Source organism: Acinonyx jubatus, chromosome B3 (genome assembly GCF_027475565.1).
Source record: "Acinonyx jubatus isolate Ajub_Pintada_27869175 chromosome B3, VMU_Ajub_asm_v1.0, whole genome shotgun sequence".
Taxonomy (NCBI): domain Eukaryota; kingdom Metazoa; phylum Chordata; class Mammalia; order Carnivora; family Felidae; genus Acinonyx; species Acinonyx jubatus.
In genome coordinates, this window is record NC_069386.1 from 93,553,661 (window position 1) to 93,569,848 (window position 16,188).

Consider the following 16,188-nt stretch of genomic DNA (forward strand, 5'->3'; position numbering starts at 1 on the left):
CTCTCTCTCATACACACACACACACAATTTTTTTAGCTAGATCTCCTGAAATATGTACATTTTTGACTTGCAAGAAAGGTCAATGAGAGTTTCCCTCACTGTCACGGTTCGGGACTCACCTGTGGACGTGGATGTCCTGTGACCAGACAGGTCAGTTCTAGGGTTTCTCCTTCCCGTATAGTATAGACCCTTTCGGAGTAGCGCTCCTCCTCAATGTTACAGGCCAAGCCTGAATGCACAATACGAACCGTTGGGGGAGCTGTCAAGTCAAGAAGAAGAGAGAAAAGACATATTAAAAAAAAGTAAGTAAACTGTCCTCCCATGAATCATCTTGGTTGTCAGCGCAATTCTTATTAGACTTTACCACAGTCAGATCCATCAGTCTTAACACTCTGAGCAACCCCAAGGGATTAAAGATATTGCTGGACAGGAAGCTTTAAACTTTTCTAACAGTCACCAATACATTCTGAAAATGGCAAAGGGGAACATGATGGTGGGAGAAAACTCATGACTTAGGAACTCATCATCATTACAAGACTGCATGATGAGATCTGACTGCTAAAATGGGAGAGGTCCTTCCTTTTCTGAAACCCCAAATTTAATATAGTAAAGGATGCCGCCCAAAATCTAAGTAGTGCAACCTCCAGAGACCAATAGAAAGAAGAAAGGAAATTTAAATGAAAAACACTGGCATTTTTCTACTAATTTTATAAGCCTTCTGGTGCAAATAGAGTGCTAATGAATGAGAAGATTTTGTTGTCAGGAATTGAACATCAACTTAGCTTTCAATATTTATAGACTCTTGTGTTGACATGAGCAAAAGTTGATCGTTAAATTAAGCCACTGAAGAAGGCAATAAATCATTGATGTCCAAGTATAAAATTCTGATTCAAGAGAGACGTAGTTCTCATGAAGCTATCCAAATTCCTAAGTATAATTTTCTCCTCTTTCAATACCACACAGGCCAATAAAACTTGACTACCATTAATTGACTTACTTATCACTGGAAATCCACTATATGCAAAAACTCTTCCAGTCATAAGAAACACTTAGATAATAAAATATGTTTCCTCTCACCAAAGAGATAAATGTCAGTTACTAGCTTCAAATTGGAGATCATTCTCATTTGTGAATTCAGGATTTTTATTTGTAATAAACACATTTGGGAATGGAGGAGAAAGTGTTATTTTAATTAAAGGCAAGTGGAAAGGCTACATCTACAGGTAAAGGATAGTAATCTCAAGAATTTCCTGTAGCAATCTTAACCTAAACATCAGTATTGTCAGTAGATGCTATGGTTGCTTAAAAATTAATGAAAGCATACTTGGAATTCTTTATGTAACATTAAAAAGATCATGAATATCGTAGAATTTGGTTGAACTTGGTGATTCTATGGAGGAAATAAAATGAATATAAGTCCAACTTATGGGAAAATTTCTTGTGGGAAAATCTGTGTTCTGAAAGTAATACAAAAGAAAAAGTTTCTAATATCTAATACTTTGTTTTATATAAACTAATGTATATAGCATTAACAATCAAAAAACATATTTTATTATCATTCTCAATTTCAAACAGAAACTGATAGAAAAGTCTATTTATAGATAATAAAATCATTGGGTATTTCAAGTTCTTTCTGGATTCCCAAGCAGAGTCCTGTTCTTCAACTTTCAAATTCAGGATCCAATACCCAGCATCAAATGACATGTAAAGATTTCCAGCAGGAAGATAAGAAGATTTAGAAAAGTAATTCTTACATTCACTATGCACAAAAACAATTCCCCAGAAACATGTTTAAAATCCAGATTTCAGAGGTACGGCCAGAGATCTGTTATGGATGCAGAAAACTCAAGAATCTGCATTTCTGCCGAGCACCCAGATGATAACGATGCCAGTGCTACTTAGGCCAGATGACCAAAAATAATTTTCTAAGTCTTATAAGTATTTCTTGACTCAAGGAAAGTACTCCAAGGAATAAAATATCATTTTCCCTTTAATATTGTCAAGTAACTAAATTTCACGCATGCATCATTCCATTGGTTTGAACATTAAATTATGTTAAAAAAAGTCAAATGTTTTGTTTGATCTATAAAATCAATTTATCAAAAAAAAAAATTCACCATGTCTTTGGACTCTGTCTAGACACTGTAATAATTTGTTTAGTTTTATGACATTAGAAATCCTTATCTGCAGCGTTTTTCTGGGTGTTCTGATACACTGTACACAATGTTTCTGACATATCATTTCCTATAAGGATCAAACTTAAACTTCAATTCAAAGAAGCAAAATCAGAGAGCTACTTATTTTTAAGCATCCATAATACAAACTGTATACGTATTATAGAGGTTAACAAACTGATGACAATAAACATTTTCAAAACAGAAATAGAAAATACAGATTCACTACTTTGAAATATTATTCTATGCCAAATGTATCTTAGTAAGTGATAGCACTCATTTACTAATACATCTAATTATAGAGTAACATGACAATTTTTCCAGATTAATTTACACATTATTTTTGTTTTAATTTCAAATCAATGAATAGCATTGTTATTTTAAGATATATCTTTCCAAAGCATCATTATGCAAATAAGTAGCTTTATTTAAAACATGAAAATTATACAATAAGCACACTGTGTTCATGTACAAGGTTAATTTTCTACTTTCTTCTATATTTTAACACGTTCTTAGAAAAGGTAATGCCTATATATTGTAATCATTATGAACCTACTGTTTATCTTATGGTAAGGTAGAATATTCTACCAAAGTTTAGGAGTGGAAGATGTATTTTTCCTAGTATGCATTAAAATATGTGCTTAGTACTTTCATTGCTCAGTGCTAAGAGGAGTATTTTGGAAGCTTTCACTAACTCTTTGGTCTGCAGAAAGCTCAACTGAAAAGGTCTTAGTTCATCCAGGTCAACACTCTTATTTCCAAATTGGGGACATCAAGTGACCTGCTCATAGGCCTGTAGCTAGTTGTGGCCTAAATGAGACCAGAACCACTGGTCCTTTGTTCTTTTCACTACTTCATGCTATTAAAACTATGTCTGACATAGTTAAATAAGGGCTCTAAATAACTCCTAAACTAGACTTACACTACACTAGAGGGAAGAAAAAGATTAAGTGTTCACAAAGTAGAGCACTGCAAGTAGACCAACAACATAAACACGATAATTGCTACAAACAACCAAAGTAATATTGTCCCAATTCATCATCCTGCCTCTAGTACGTGCCCAACCCAAGAAATCTCACAACTGCCAAAATAATATGTTGAAAATTTCTATTTTCAACATGTCCTCTTCCTGCCTAAGGATCCATGATGTCTCTGCATGACGTTTCACAGAGGAATGCCTCGAAGAGTTCTGTAAAGGTCCTCATACTGACTATCCAATCTGAAACCATACTTGTCTGTACATCAGTCCACCAGGGGTAAGGTAAAGAGCACTAAGATTTTAAGCCTTTGATCTCATATACAGATCTTCAAGCATGTATTTACTGAGCAACTGCTATCCATCAGATACGAGAGGCTTTGCTCACATATCCTCCCATCTAGAATTCCCAGACAGATATTTAGACCAATGTTCCTGACACCTTCTTGGATTATTTAGCAATGATTCTCTTTTCTTTTCTTCAGGAGATATGTACTGCCCAGTGATTTTCCTTTTCCTTAACACTCTAATTTTACATTAAGCATATCATTGCCAGGATGAGCACCATTTTTGGCATCTGCTCCATATCACATGATTCAGAATGCAGAGTAGATTTACATTTAATAATTTATTTTAATTTAATAATTAATTCCTAATTTATGTTTTAGCAAATATCACTATAATGACACCAACATCCTATTTTAGCAAAATATCAACTATTATGGCATTGAATTTACTTAACTCTAAATATAAATGCAATTTGCAGTACTCTAATTGAAGCACGTCATCTTTTATCCTCTGCTGTTGAAAAAAGCCTCAATTCATCATCCTGAAATTGGACTAAGGGTTATGATCCCCTTTGCCCTGTAGAGTCAGCAATAAATTAAAATGTTAAAATATTGCATGAGACTCATATTCATCCAAATTTGTTTGAAGTAAACCAAATCCCATTACGTAAAATCTTTCCTAACACTAATCATATCAACTCCCTTAATTCGAGTAAATTGGCTTTGGGTTCAAAAGGTCAGCCTGAAAGGGCAAAAGAGAGATATTCTTTTATCTTGTTAGAGTATACTTTTGAAAGTTAAACCAAATTCTCTCTGTATGCTGTTGGAGAAAGGACACAAAGAGATTATGCTCCAATGGCAACAATCAGGAGCATTTCTAGGCTTTTATTCTCATATACAGACTTTCAAGCATATATTTACTGAACAACTGCTGTAGATCAGGCAGAAGGCTATGTCCTGGGGATATAAAAATTAATGTTGTGAGCTGTACCTTTTAGCGGCTTACAGCCCATAGGGTCTGTCCAATTAGGAAGGAGGGAAGGAGGGAAGGGAGGAAGGAAGGAAGGAAGGGTGGTACTCTAACAGAAGAAAGTGAAAAGTACTATAAGAGGACAACCCAGAAGATGCCTAAATCTGCCTGGAGGTTTCTAACATGAGTCAGTGACATGTAACCTAGGTCTGAAACCATGTGGTGGGAACAAAGGAGGACACTCCAGAAAGAGGAAGCAGTGCATTCAAAGGCACGTCTGCAAGAGACTGCCTGCAGTGTTTAGGACATAACTACATTAAAATGTGGCCCACGTAGTTTATAACTTACTCTAAATGTTGACACTGGCGCCACTCTCTCAACTTGCCATTATGTCTCGAGACACAACAGAGACGCCGTATAGTCCTAGGAATGGAAATGAGGGCAGAGACCTACTTCAGCGGGTTTTGTTAAACAGGAGTTGAAGATTAACTCCAGATGGGGTGAAGGAGGAGTTAAGATGACACAGAAGTTTACACTTCAGTTAACTAGGTGAGAGATGACTGTTTAAATAGAAAATGCCTGTTGAGCACCAGGCTAGCTCAGTCAGTAGAGAATACAACTCTTCACCTCACGGTCCTGAGTTTGATCCCCATGTTGGGCCTAGACCTTATTTTACAAAAAAAAAAAAAAAAAAAAAAAAAGAATAGAAATAAAATGCTCTCTTGATCACTACATACTCCACATTATTCAGAGGTGGAAAAGATTTGAGATCAGGCGTTCTGAGCCCAAATCATGGAGGGGAGGACTTTGTTGGAGAAAAAACTTAGCTGAAAGCATTTTCAAAAAAGTCATTTTCCAATAGCAGGCAAGCTATTAGCCAGTAAACAGGTTTGTTATTAGGAGTTTTCTCTTGTCTAAGAACTCCAGATAAGAGCTTTGTACTTTGGTAAGTCCCTCAAATCCCTGATCCAACTACTCTCTTTGGAAATCCAGTTGCCAATATAATCTTGACACTCTTCAACACCAGGTCAAGACAGCTTATGTTCTTGATGCAGGTCCCAGATCTCCTGGGACACGCAATGTGGAGAGGGATGCTCATTGGCCCCCTCTCAGAAGCCCTGGTAAAGACATCAGGGAACCACCCAGCACCAGCATCTCTCACACATTCTGTCAAGAGACAGAGACAGAGAGATAGAACATCTCACACCTCACTGTTCTCACATGGCTAGAGATAATACAGTTGACACTGTTAGTTAACAGCATTCTCTTAGCAAGCATTCAGTTGCGCTTTTCAAGCAAACACAACAATAATCAAATTTCTTCCTATTCTCCATTTTTGATTTAAGTGATCACATGCTTCCATAAAACGCTTCTCAGTTTTGCTTAACATCTTACATTTAGCTAATTGACACTGTCAATAATTGGCCTCTTCTGCTTATTTCACACAATCTCCAATACAGCACATTTAAATAGTAATTCTAAAAATGGTGTCTTCCTTTCTTAATTTCTCTCTCCCACCCAAGTGACTGGTTTAAGATAGAAGATGAGTCTTCTCCTCCCTCCTTTTTTCAGTATGATCTTCCAATTCAATACTTAAATTAAGTATTGTGTCTTTAGAGGCCGAGTCCATATTTATCCTTCTTGTTGTTTACAACAATTTGCTTAGTATCTTTTTTCTTAGGCGCATTATACTACATATTCCAATATAACAAACACAGGGAAGAAGAGAATAAGATTTCATCGATGAGGTGAAGAACTCAGTTTTAGATGCTAATGGTGAGCTGACCAACAACTGAAAAGCCACTGCTGTACATAAAGATTTAGAACTTCCAGAGTAGTGGGTGGTTGACAACAAGAGAATAGGCGAAACCTTGAAAACAGAGAATGCAAAGTGAGAAATGAAGAGGATAATGATAGAAACAGAGGAGTATGAATTCTTAATACAGAGATGCCAAGAAAAGAATACGTTTCTAAAGTCAGAGAACTAGAAGGAAAACAAAGAAAATGTAGTTCTTTAAAAGTTACATTAAGAGGAGTGCCTGGGTGGCTCAGTTGGTTAAGCGTCCGACTTGGGCTCAAGGTCATGATCTCGTGGTCTGTGAGTTCGAGCCCCACGTCGGGTTCTGGGCTGACAGCTCAGAGCCTGGAGCCTGCTTCAGATTCTGTGTCTCCTTCTTTCTCTGACCCTCCCCCATTCGTGCTCTGTCTCTCTCTGTCTCAAAAATAAATAAACATTAAAAAAAATTTTTTTAAGTTACATAAAGAGATGCTCAAGCATGGGGAACTGTCCAAAATGTTACTTACAACAGGGTTGTCAGGAGGATCACAAACAAAAGGTCATTGCCTATGAGAGCTAGGATGGCATTTGGTGAATTTTGAGTGAGATATGGTATTAGAGTAATGGGGTCAAAAGATGAATGAGGTAAGACTCAATGGAGAGAGAAACGTCTTAGTAGGTCAAACCAACTTAGGGCAAAAAGTAAAACTTCTATTCAGGTTCGCCCATAAGTGAAAAGGAACGTAAGTATAAAATGGAATCCTTTAACAATATCATACCATCATCTCAGAACTGCAAAGACTAATTATTTAATTTTTTTAATGTTTATTTTGAGAGAGGGAGAGGACAAAGTGCAAGTCAGGGAGGGGCAGAGAGGGAGGGATACACAGACTCCAAAGCAGGCTCCAGGCTCTGAGCTGTCAGCACAGAGCCAGACGCAGGACTCAAACTCACAAACCGGGAGATCATGACCTGAGCCAAAGTTGGATGCTTAACTGACTGAGCCACCCAGGCGCCCTGCAAAGACTGATTATTTACATTATATAGTAAACAAACCATAATGTTTGTGTTCCAACAAACATAAACAACTTTATGCAATACTATACTATTTTCTACAATTCTTCATCATTCTTTTAAAATTGACTTCCCTGGGGTGTCTGGGTGGCTCAGTGGGTTGAGCGTCTGACTTCGGCTCAGGTCATGATCTCATAGTTTGTGGGTTCAGCCCTGCGTCGGGCTCTGTGCTGACAGCTCAGAGCCTGGAGCCTGCTTCAGATTCATTGTCTCCCTCTCTCTCTGCCCCTCCCCTGCTTGTGCTCTGTCTCTCTCAGTGTCTCAAAAATAAATAAACGTTAAAAAAAATTTTTAATTGACTTTCCTAAAATCCTACCTGTTCTTCTTTTCCTTCTTTTTTTCCTCTGTTTACTCTTTTACAAGTTTAACTTTGTCAATTTCTGCACCACATATGCAGAAATCTCTCAAAACTATCTAATTTCTTCTATAAAAAATACTATCAAGGTTAATCCCTACAGCACATAAATATACTTAAATGAACCCATATTTTAAAAAGAAAAGAAAAACAGAGACAAAACAAGAGCATTTATCTTCCCATCAAGGCCTCTTCTTGTCCTTCCTTTACAGTTTAGTGCCTAGAAATAACAGTACACACTCTAAGCCATCTTTCTGCGTCTGCTTTGCTATCCTCAGACCACAGCAGCCTGGCTTCTGCCTGTTGCTTGTATTTATAAAAGGAAAATAGAAGATGGTAAGCTGCTAGATTTGGCATTATTTTGGTCTTCTACCTCTCCTTCAGTCTTAGTTTATCTGCCTTTGCCTCCATGAGACTATAAGGATCTTATGAAATTATACCCTTACTCTACATTTTAAAACTACATAGACTTATTAAATCCCACTAATATACTCACTACACTCATGAATATAAACACATATGGAAACATGCCCATAAACAAAATGTTCAATTTGTATGTCTATTCTAATAATTTCCTTAAAATGTAGTTAAAATCCCTCTGTCATTGCCCTAAGTAATCCCAAATAGGGCAATAGTCTGATACACAAACAACATACAGATTATTTTAGTCAATTTTTTAGTTCCAAAAAAAAATCAGTTAGAAACTGACATTTGATTTTTTTGATTCATTGATTTCTTTTAATTAACTACTATTTCCGCATCAGTGTGAACTCATTTCCCTCTCCCTTTCCCCTGAACCTATATATTTGATTGACACAATATTCCTATTCACATCAGAGAAATACCTTTTTTATATTTACAAAATATAAAAATATATTTTATATATAATAAAATAAAAGTACTAAGATCCTATTGATTATTCTGGATTTAACCAAAAGAAGGCCGTATCTACCTCATATGACTTTGAGAAAAGGCTCTTAATATGAAAAGTTTTAAATATTTTGCATTATTTCTTCAGTACATGTTGAGCAGCATTGTTATAAGTTAATTGAGCTCCCCTGAGAGACTCTCCAAAGCCCAAAAGTAAGGTAAGAAAATTAAACCCTGAAGCCTCTGCTTTTAGAAAGGAGCTATTAATGTTTTCTAAATAACAGAAGTTAATATGATTTTTTAGGTTAGTGTCAGCTAAGTATTTAAAGAAAAGTGTTTAAATTAAAAATTTTAACTCAAGTTATCTGTTTATATGCAATAGATACTATTTAAGATGGAAGAAAGTCTGTCATCAAAATAAAGTAACAATAATAATGTAATTATATGCATGAAATATCTCTGATGAATACAGATACAAAATTCATCAACAAAATATAAGCAAACCAAATCCAAAAATATGTTAAAAAATCATTTACCATGATCAAATAGGATTTTTTCCAGGGATCCAAGGGTGGTTCAATACTCACAAACCAATCAATGTGGTATATTATGTCAACAAGAGAAAGGATAAAAACCATATGATCATCTCAATACATGTATAAAAAACATTTGACAAAGTGCAACATCCATTCATGATAAAAAATCCTCAACAAACCAGGTTTAAAGGAACATACCTCAACATAATAAAGGCCACACATTAAAAATCACTGCTGGGGCGCCTGGGTGGCTCGGTTGGTTAAGCGTCCGACTTCGGCTCAGGTCATGATCTCATGGTCCGTGAGTTCGAGCCCGGCGTCGGGCTCTGTGCTGACAGCTCAGAGCCTGGAGCCTGTTTCACATTCTGTGTCTCCCTCTCTCTCTGCCCCTCCCCTGTTCATGCTCTGTCTCTCTCTGTCTCAAAAATAAATAAACGTTAAAAAAAATTTTTTTAAATAAAAAAAAAAAATCACTGCTACCATCATACTCAATGGTAAAAAACTGAAGAGCTTTCCTTCTAAGATGAGCAACAAGACAAGGATGTTCACTCTCACACTTTTATCCAACATAGTTTTGGAAGTCCTAGTCACAGCAATCAGACAAGAAAAAAAAGGAGGGGGGCATCCAAAGTGGTAAAGAAGAAGTAAAACTTTGACTATTTGCAAATGGCATGATACTCTCTATATAAAACCCAAAAGACTCCATCAAAAAAACTAATAGAACTGATAAATTAATTCAGTGAAGTTGCAGAATACAAAATTAATACACAAATCTGTTGCATTTCTGTATATTAATAATGAATTTGCAGAAAGCGAAATTAAGAAAACAATCCTATTTACAAATGCACCAAAACTAATAAAATAACTAGAAATAAACTTAACCAAGGAGGTGAAAGACCTGTACTCTGTACAAGTAAACACTGATGAAAGAAATCGAATATGACACAAATAAATGGAAAGATATTCCATGTCCATGGATTGAAAAGCCAATATTACTAAAATGTCCATACTACCCAAAGTAATCCACAGATTTAATGTAATCCCTATCAAAATACCAACATTTTTCACAGAACTAAAACAAAATACTATTAAAATTTGTATTGAACCACAAGACTATGAATTGCCAAAGTAATCTTATAAAAGAAGAATAAAGTTGGAGGTATCACAATCCAAGATTTCAAGATATACTACAAAGCTAATCTAAATAGTACAGTATTAGCACAAAAATAATCACATAGATAAATGGAACAGGATAAAGAGAACAGGAATGAACCCATGTCTATATGGTCAGTCAACTTATGACAAGGAAGGCAAGAATATACAATGGGAAAAATGACAGTCTCTTCAATAAATGGTGCTGGGAAAACTGACAGCTACATGTAAAAGAATGAAACTGGACCACTTTCCTACACTCTACACAAAAATAAATCCAAAATGGATTAAAGCCCTAAATGTGACACCTGAAACCATAAAAATCCTAGAATAAGCCCTAGGCAATAATTTCTTTAACATCAGCCATAGAAACATTTTTTCTAGGTATGTCTCCTCAGGCAAGAGAAAGAAAAGCAAAATTAAAATATTGGGACTACACCAAAATAAAATGCTTTTGTAGAGCAAAGGAAACCAACAAAACAACAAGATAACCTACTAAAAAGAAAAAGATATTTGCAAATGATATACCTGATACAGGATTAATATCCAAAATATGTAAAGCATATTACACAACTCAACACCAGAAAAGCCCAAATAATCAAATTAAAAGACAAGCAGAGGATCTGAACAGATATTTTCCAAGAAGGATATACAGATGTCCCACAGAAATATGAAAAGATGTTCAATATCACTCATCATCAGGGAAATGCAAATCAAAATCACAATGAGATATCACCTCACACCTGTCAGAATGGCTAAAATCAAAAACTCAAGAAATACCATGTGTTGGCGAGGATTTGGAGAAAAAGCAACCCTCATGCTCTGTTGATGGGAATGCAAACTGGTACAGCCACTGTGGAGGACAATATGGAGGTTCTTCAAAAATTTAAACTAGAATTACCATTTGATCCACTAACTCGACTACTGGGTATTAACCCAAAGAAAATGAAAACACTAATCTGAAAAGATACATGCATCCTTTTGTTGATTGCAGAATTATTACAATAGTGAAGATAGGAAGCAGCCCAAGTGTTCATCTATAGATAAATGGATAAAGAAGAGGTGGTACACACACACACACACACACACACACACACACACACACACGCTGGAATACTACTCTGCCATAAAAAGGAGATCTTGCCATTTGTAACAACATGGATGATCCAGAGTATATTATGCTAAGCAAAATAAGTCAGTCAGAGAGAGACAAATACTACAGGATCTCACTCATATGTGGAATATAAGAAACAAAACAAATGAAGAAACAAACCAAAAGAGACAAAAAAAAAAAAAAAAAAACCAGACTCTTAAATAGAGAACAAACTAGTGGGTGGGTGCCAGAGGGGAGGTGTGTAGGACAAGTGTGAAATACATAAACAACACTAAGAACAGAAAATAAAATGACCTTCAATAATAATATAACTATGTGCATGAAATTTTGAAGTTAAACACAAAAATCAGTAATGCAATTTAAGTTGTAATGTTAAAACAAGAATAAAACCAATAATGTTTTTGTATAAAAGAACTACCTTGTAATGTCATTTTCTAATATTATCCATTCAGGGTACTAACTTTGCAGAAAATTAAACACATAACAGCAAAATATAATCTAAACTATATTCCACAAAATAACATTTTGTGTCCTATTTTTCTTAAGTGAAACAATATAAAAATTTTAAATTTTCTTACATGGAGGTTTCTATATTTGCAAATTCGGATTTCATCAAAAATATCTCTTTGTTTTCACCTAGAAGCATAACCTATTAATATCTATAGCTAAAACTTCAAAGACTCTTATATGTTTTATAGATGAAAAACACATTTCACTGAATCAAAGGTTTTTAACATTCCTTTTTTCAAATAGAGCATTTGACAACCTCTTATGTGTGTTCCATAGAGGAACCGTGGACCTCCAAGTCTTAGTTGGCCTCCAGTTCTCTACATCCTTGTCTCTACATGGACATTCCTAGCCCAAACCCTTGACTATGTTCTTCCTGGTATTTTAGAGGGGAAATATCTGACTTACACCTAGCAAATATTTGAAAGCCCATCAAATATTTTGTTAATCTTGTATTTTGCTCACAAAGGATTTGTGTGGACTAAGCTGGGTACCCCAACTTGAAGGTAATTATTATGGGGAACTGCACATTCCTCTTCCTGGGTAGGAATGAGATACCCTATACACAAGTTCCTGGCTTTCTATTGGATGCTATAGCACATTCTGAATTGTTTGCAACTAGAAGTTGAATCATGTCTCTAATTAATAAATTTTAGAAAAATAAAAAATAACTACTCCAGAAACTTTGAAGCCTAGGCCGTAGACTATCAATCTCAACAACAAGCTGAGACAAACACTATCTTGCTTTTATGGCACTGTTCTTTTTGGGCTTTGAGTCAGTGTGGGGGCACGGTAATGCACACACAGACCCTATTATAACACTGCAAGAGAAGGCAGCGTTTAATCCTTAAAACCTTTGATTAGGTCTTCTCCCTCTAAATCAAACTTGTGAAATGGCTTCCTCCTAATAATGTCAGAAGCTATGTATCATGTGGTCAGTGAACCATCCAAGGTTCTTTGAACCACATCTTCCTTGCCCCTTATGAATTATTACCACATCTTATGAGATCAGGACTCTTGAAGCCACAGGTACTGATTACATCATTTTTTTTTTATCCCTCTGGACTGAAATGTATACCTCAATACACTCACCCTTCAGTAAAATTAAGAGCTTTACAGCCTTCTGGAAGGAACTTAAGCTACAGCAAATACTAACTAAAATGAAATTAGTCTCATCATTGTGCTGCAACCTTAATCACAAATTGGGTATTTACAGAGAGCCATTATTTCTTCCAGTCTAGCTCATCAAAACAAAAAAACAAAACAAAAAACAACAAACAACGAGATTTACTACAGAATATGCCAAAAATGAAAACTTCAATTTGCTTCTCCAAGAATGGCAATGGCAAGCAGAAAATGTTGATGATCTGACCTGCCAATTTCCCCATTGTTTCTCTCCACTGAGAAATCACTGCCGCTGCCTGTGACTAACCCCAAGGAGAACAACTTCCTCAAAATGTCAGGAAAATGCCTTCTAGACCCCAGAATGCAGGAATCAGTGTGGCAGTGAGCCACGCCCAAGGTCCCCTACTGAAAAGAGCAGAAACGAGATTATCACTAAGCAAAAATGAGTCAGAATCCACTAGGGCAATAATGTACTCCATGGACTGAGAATTTAGCAAACACCAGGCACCTGTGTAACAAATGTGATTCTGACAATCTCTAGTTCTCTCTAAAACCTGAAATGTTTATTTTTAATTTCCATTGAAGAAAACAAGACACCTTCAGTGAAATTCAATAAATTGTCAGAGTTTACTTTTAACTACAATTCTGCCTTACCCTAAAAAACAAATTTTGTTAGGGTGCCTGAGTGGTTCAGTTAGTGAAGCGTTCAATTCTTGATTTTGGCTGCAGTCATGATCTCGCAGTTTGTGAATTCAAGCCCTGCATCAGGCTCTGTGCTGACGATGGGTAGCCTGCTTGGAATTCTCTCTTTTCCTGTCTCTCTGCCTCTCCCCTGCTCGCTCGCTTGCGCGCGCTCTCTCTCTCTCTCTCTCAAAAAAAATAAATAAGCTTAAAAAACACAAATTTTGTTGTGTTTCATTTTGCGGTGCTGCATCTTTTTAAAAGGTCAAACATTCCCTTATATCTTTGGAATTTAGGGGTAAAGAACCAAACACAGAAAGAAAATTATCAATCATTTATATACTGATAGGTAAGATGTGTTTTTATTACATTACTTGGTGCCATAAGTCTCAAAGTAAAAACATCTGTCTAAATCATGTAATGTGACACATAAGCAATTATTAGTAAGTCTTATCATACACCATCCAATTATTTTAAATATTAAGCTTTGACAATTTCAAACATACACATACTTTCTCTGCTTCCACATCACACTTGCACTCTTTGTCTTAATCTCAATGGTAAAGATAACACCTGCCTATCTGTCTGGACCCACCAGGTTTTTTCCCATGAACTTCAGTCCATTTTCAAAAATTGATTTAGAGTCTTCTGACATTTCTTAAACTATGTCTCTGGACTTTGAATATCCTACCCTCTTCTTTGCACTGCCGTTTGCCTGATATATGAAAATCCAGTGAATGACCAAGCCCATTATGATTCAAGTCACCAGCTCTGTCCGTCTTTCCAGGTCCCCTACAATGAACCATCACTCATGTATCATCTTACACCCCCACTTTTACTGACCCAGTGTCCCAGAGATCTATATCACCAATGCCAACATTACAATTTTACATCACCAACATAATGTAAGCCAATACCTAAAACAGTCAAAATTTTAAGAAAAGAAAAATGGAATTTATTCTTTCAATAATAACTTTTTTTCACAAGAAATTTTCTCCCACACCTGCTTAATGTTATTGGTAAATAATGAACAATGAATTGTATGTATGTATGTATGTATGTACATACGTATGTGTGTATGTGTGTGTGTGTGTATACATATATATATATATATATATATATATATATGCGTGTTTGTGTGTGTGTGTGTGTATATATACACACCTCTAGATAGAAAGTCTTTAATGATGAAAGTTGAATCTTTCTAATGTTGCTAATTTACAGTACTGGGTTTGAAGTTGGGTTTCCTGGGTTGGGAAATACTAGCATATAATCTTGGATAGTCTCACTTCCTCACGTATAAAATGAAGATAATAAAACTTTTTACTTCACACTGCTGCAGTGATCATATTAGATAATGCATATCTGAAGCTTACATCAGTGCCTGGCTCATTGCAGTAAGCATTCAAAATTTTAGTTTTTGTTGGCAGCCTGAAATCCTCATGTATGGAGCAAACATTGGAGGAATAATATTATTACTGATTAGTGAAATCATTATATTATCTTCCCAATAATCTACATGAAACAAAATGAAAAATATCTGTAACAATTACACCAACTTAATATAAATTGTCCACATAATGAAACCATCAAATTTGTCAACAAAGCTAAGCTTCTCTTTTTGAGGCCAGTTTATCAAGTAAATAAATGAAAATTGTTGCTGAAAATGTCAACTGAAGCTGGTGTTTTTCTAGAATAAATTTACTTAACATTACAAATCATTTTAAATAAATAAAAGTAGGAAAACACTTAAAGAATAACAAGTGGGTGTATCTACAGAGAAGTATTTCAGAAAGGCTTTTGTCTACTTAATCACAGAATCAGCATTCTTGTAAATATATTTTAGGGGCACCTGGGTGGCTCAGATGGTTAAGTGTCTGACTCTTTGTTTCAGCTCAGGTCATGATCTCAGTTTGTGGGACTGAGCCTTGTGTCGGGCTCTGTGCTGGCAGCATATATCCTGCTTGGGATTCTCTCTCCTGCTCTCTCTCTGCCTCGCTCCTGCTAGTGCTCTTTCTCTCTCAAAATAAATAAAAATAAAAACTTAAAAAAAAAGAAACACATGTTAATACTCAGAGTACGAAGCATATATTTGCTTCTCTACTATAATCTCAAAAAATACAAATATTTGTAGAAATTTCAAAGACATACCCGAAGAATTATAAAGGGACCTTTTCAATACTGAAGTTTCAATAACTAAAATGAATAGTGGAGGAATGTCACAAGCCAAAAATGTTATCAGGCAGCTGAAGCCTCCATTTTAATTAAGGGCTGAGAACAAGAGACCTGAGGGTCTAAATCCAGAGCTATTTTGACATATATCAAATGTTCCTTAATTTCCAATTAAAGGCCTTTTTGACAGGTTCTCATGTTGATATGTTCCTATTAGCTACTAGTACCTTTAAGTGGTGTTTTGTCACTGACCTACATTAGTATATCAAATATGACAGCAAATTAATGGCTTCACACACTAATAATTCATATTACAGTCTCTAGCCAAACATTTAGAAGAGCACCTCAATAGCAATGAAACATGAATACCTCTGTTTCAACTTTATTTGAGTAGACACTAAAGAAAAGTTGAATATAA

General features: G+C 35.5%; 1 protein-coding gene across 3 annotated transcripts in view; it reads right to left on the bottom strand.

Annotated features, from left to right (window-relative positions):
• Positions 1-16,188, bottom strand: part of MDGA2 (MAM domain containing glycosylphosphatidylinositol anchor 2) — an 846,425-nt gene that overhangs the window by 485,196 nt on the left and 345,041 nt on the right. For all 3 annotated transcript variants that reach the window (XR_003422473.2, XM_053224436.1, XM_027065661.2), the window contains exon 2: positions 120-259. Coding sequence is in view for 2 of the 3 variants with exons in the window: in XM_053224436.1 (XP_053080411.1) it covers positions 120-259 (140 nt within the window). In the remaining variant the exon portion in view is untranslated. The remainder of the gene's footprint in view (positions 1-119; positions 260-16,188) is intronic.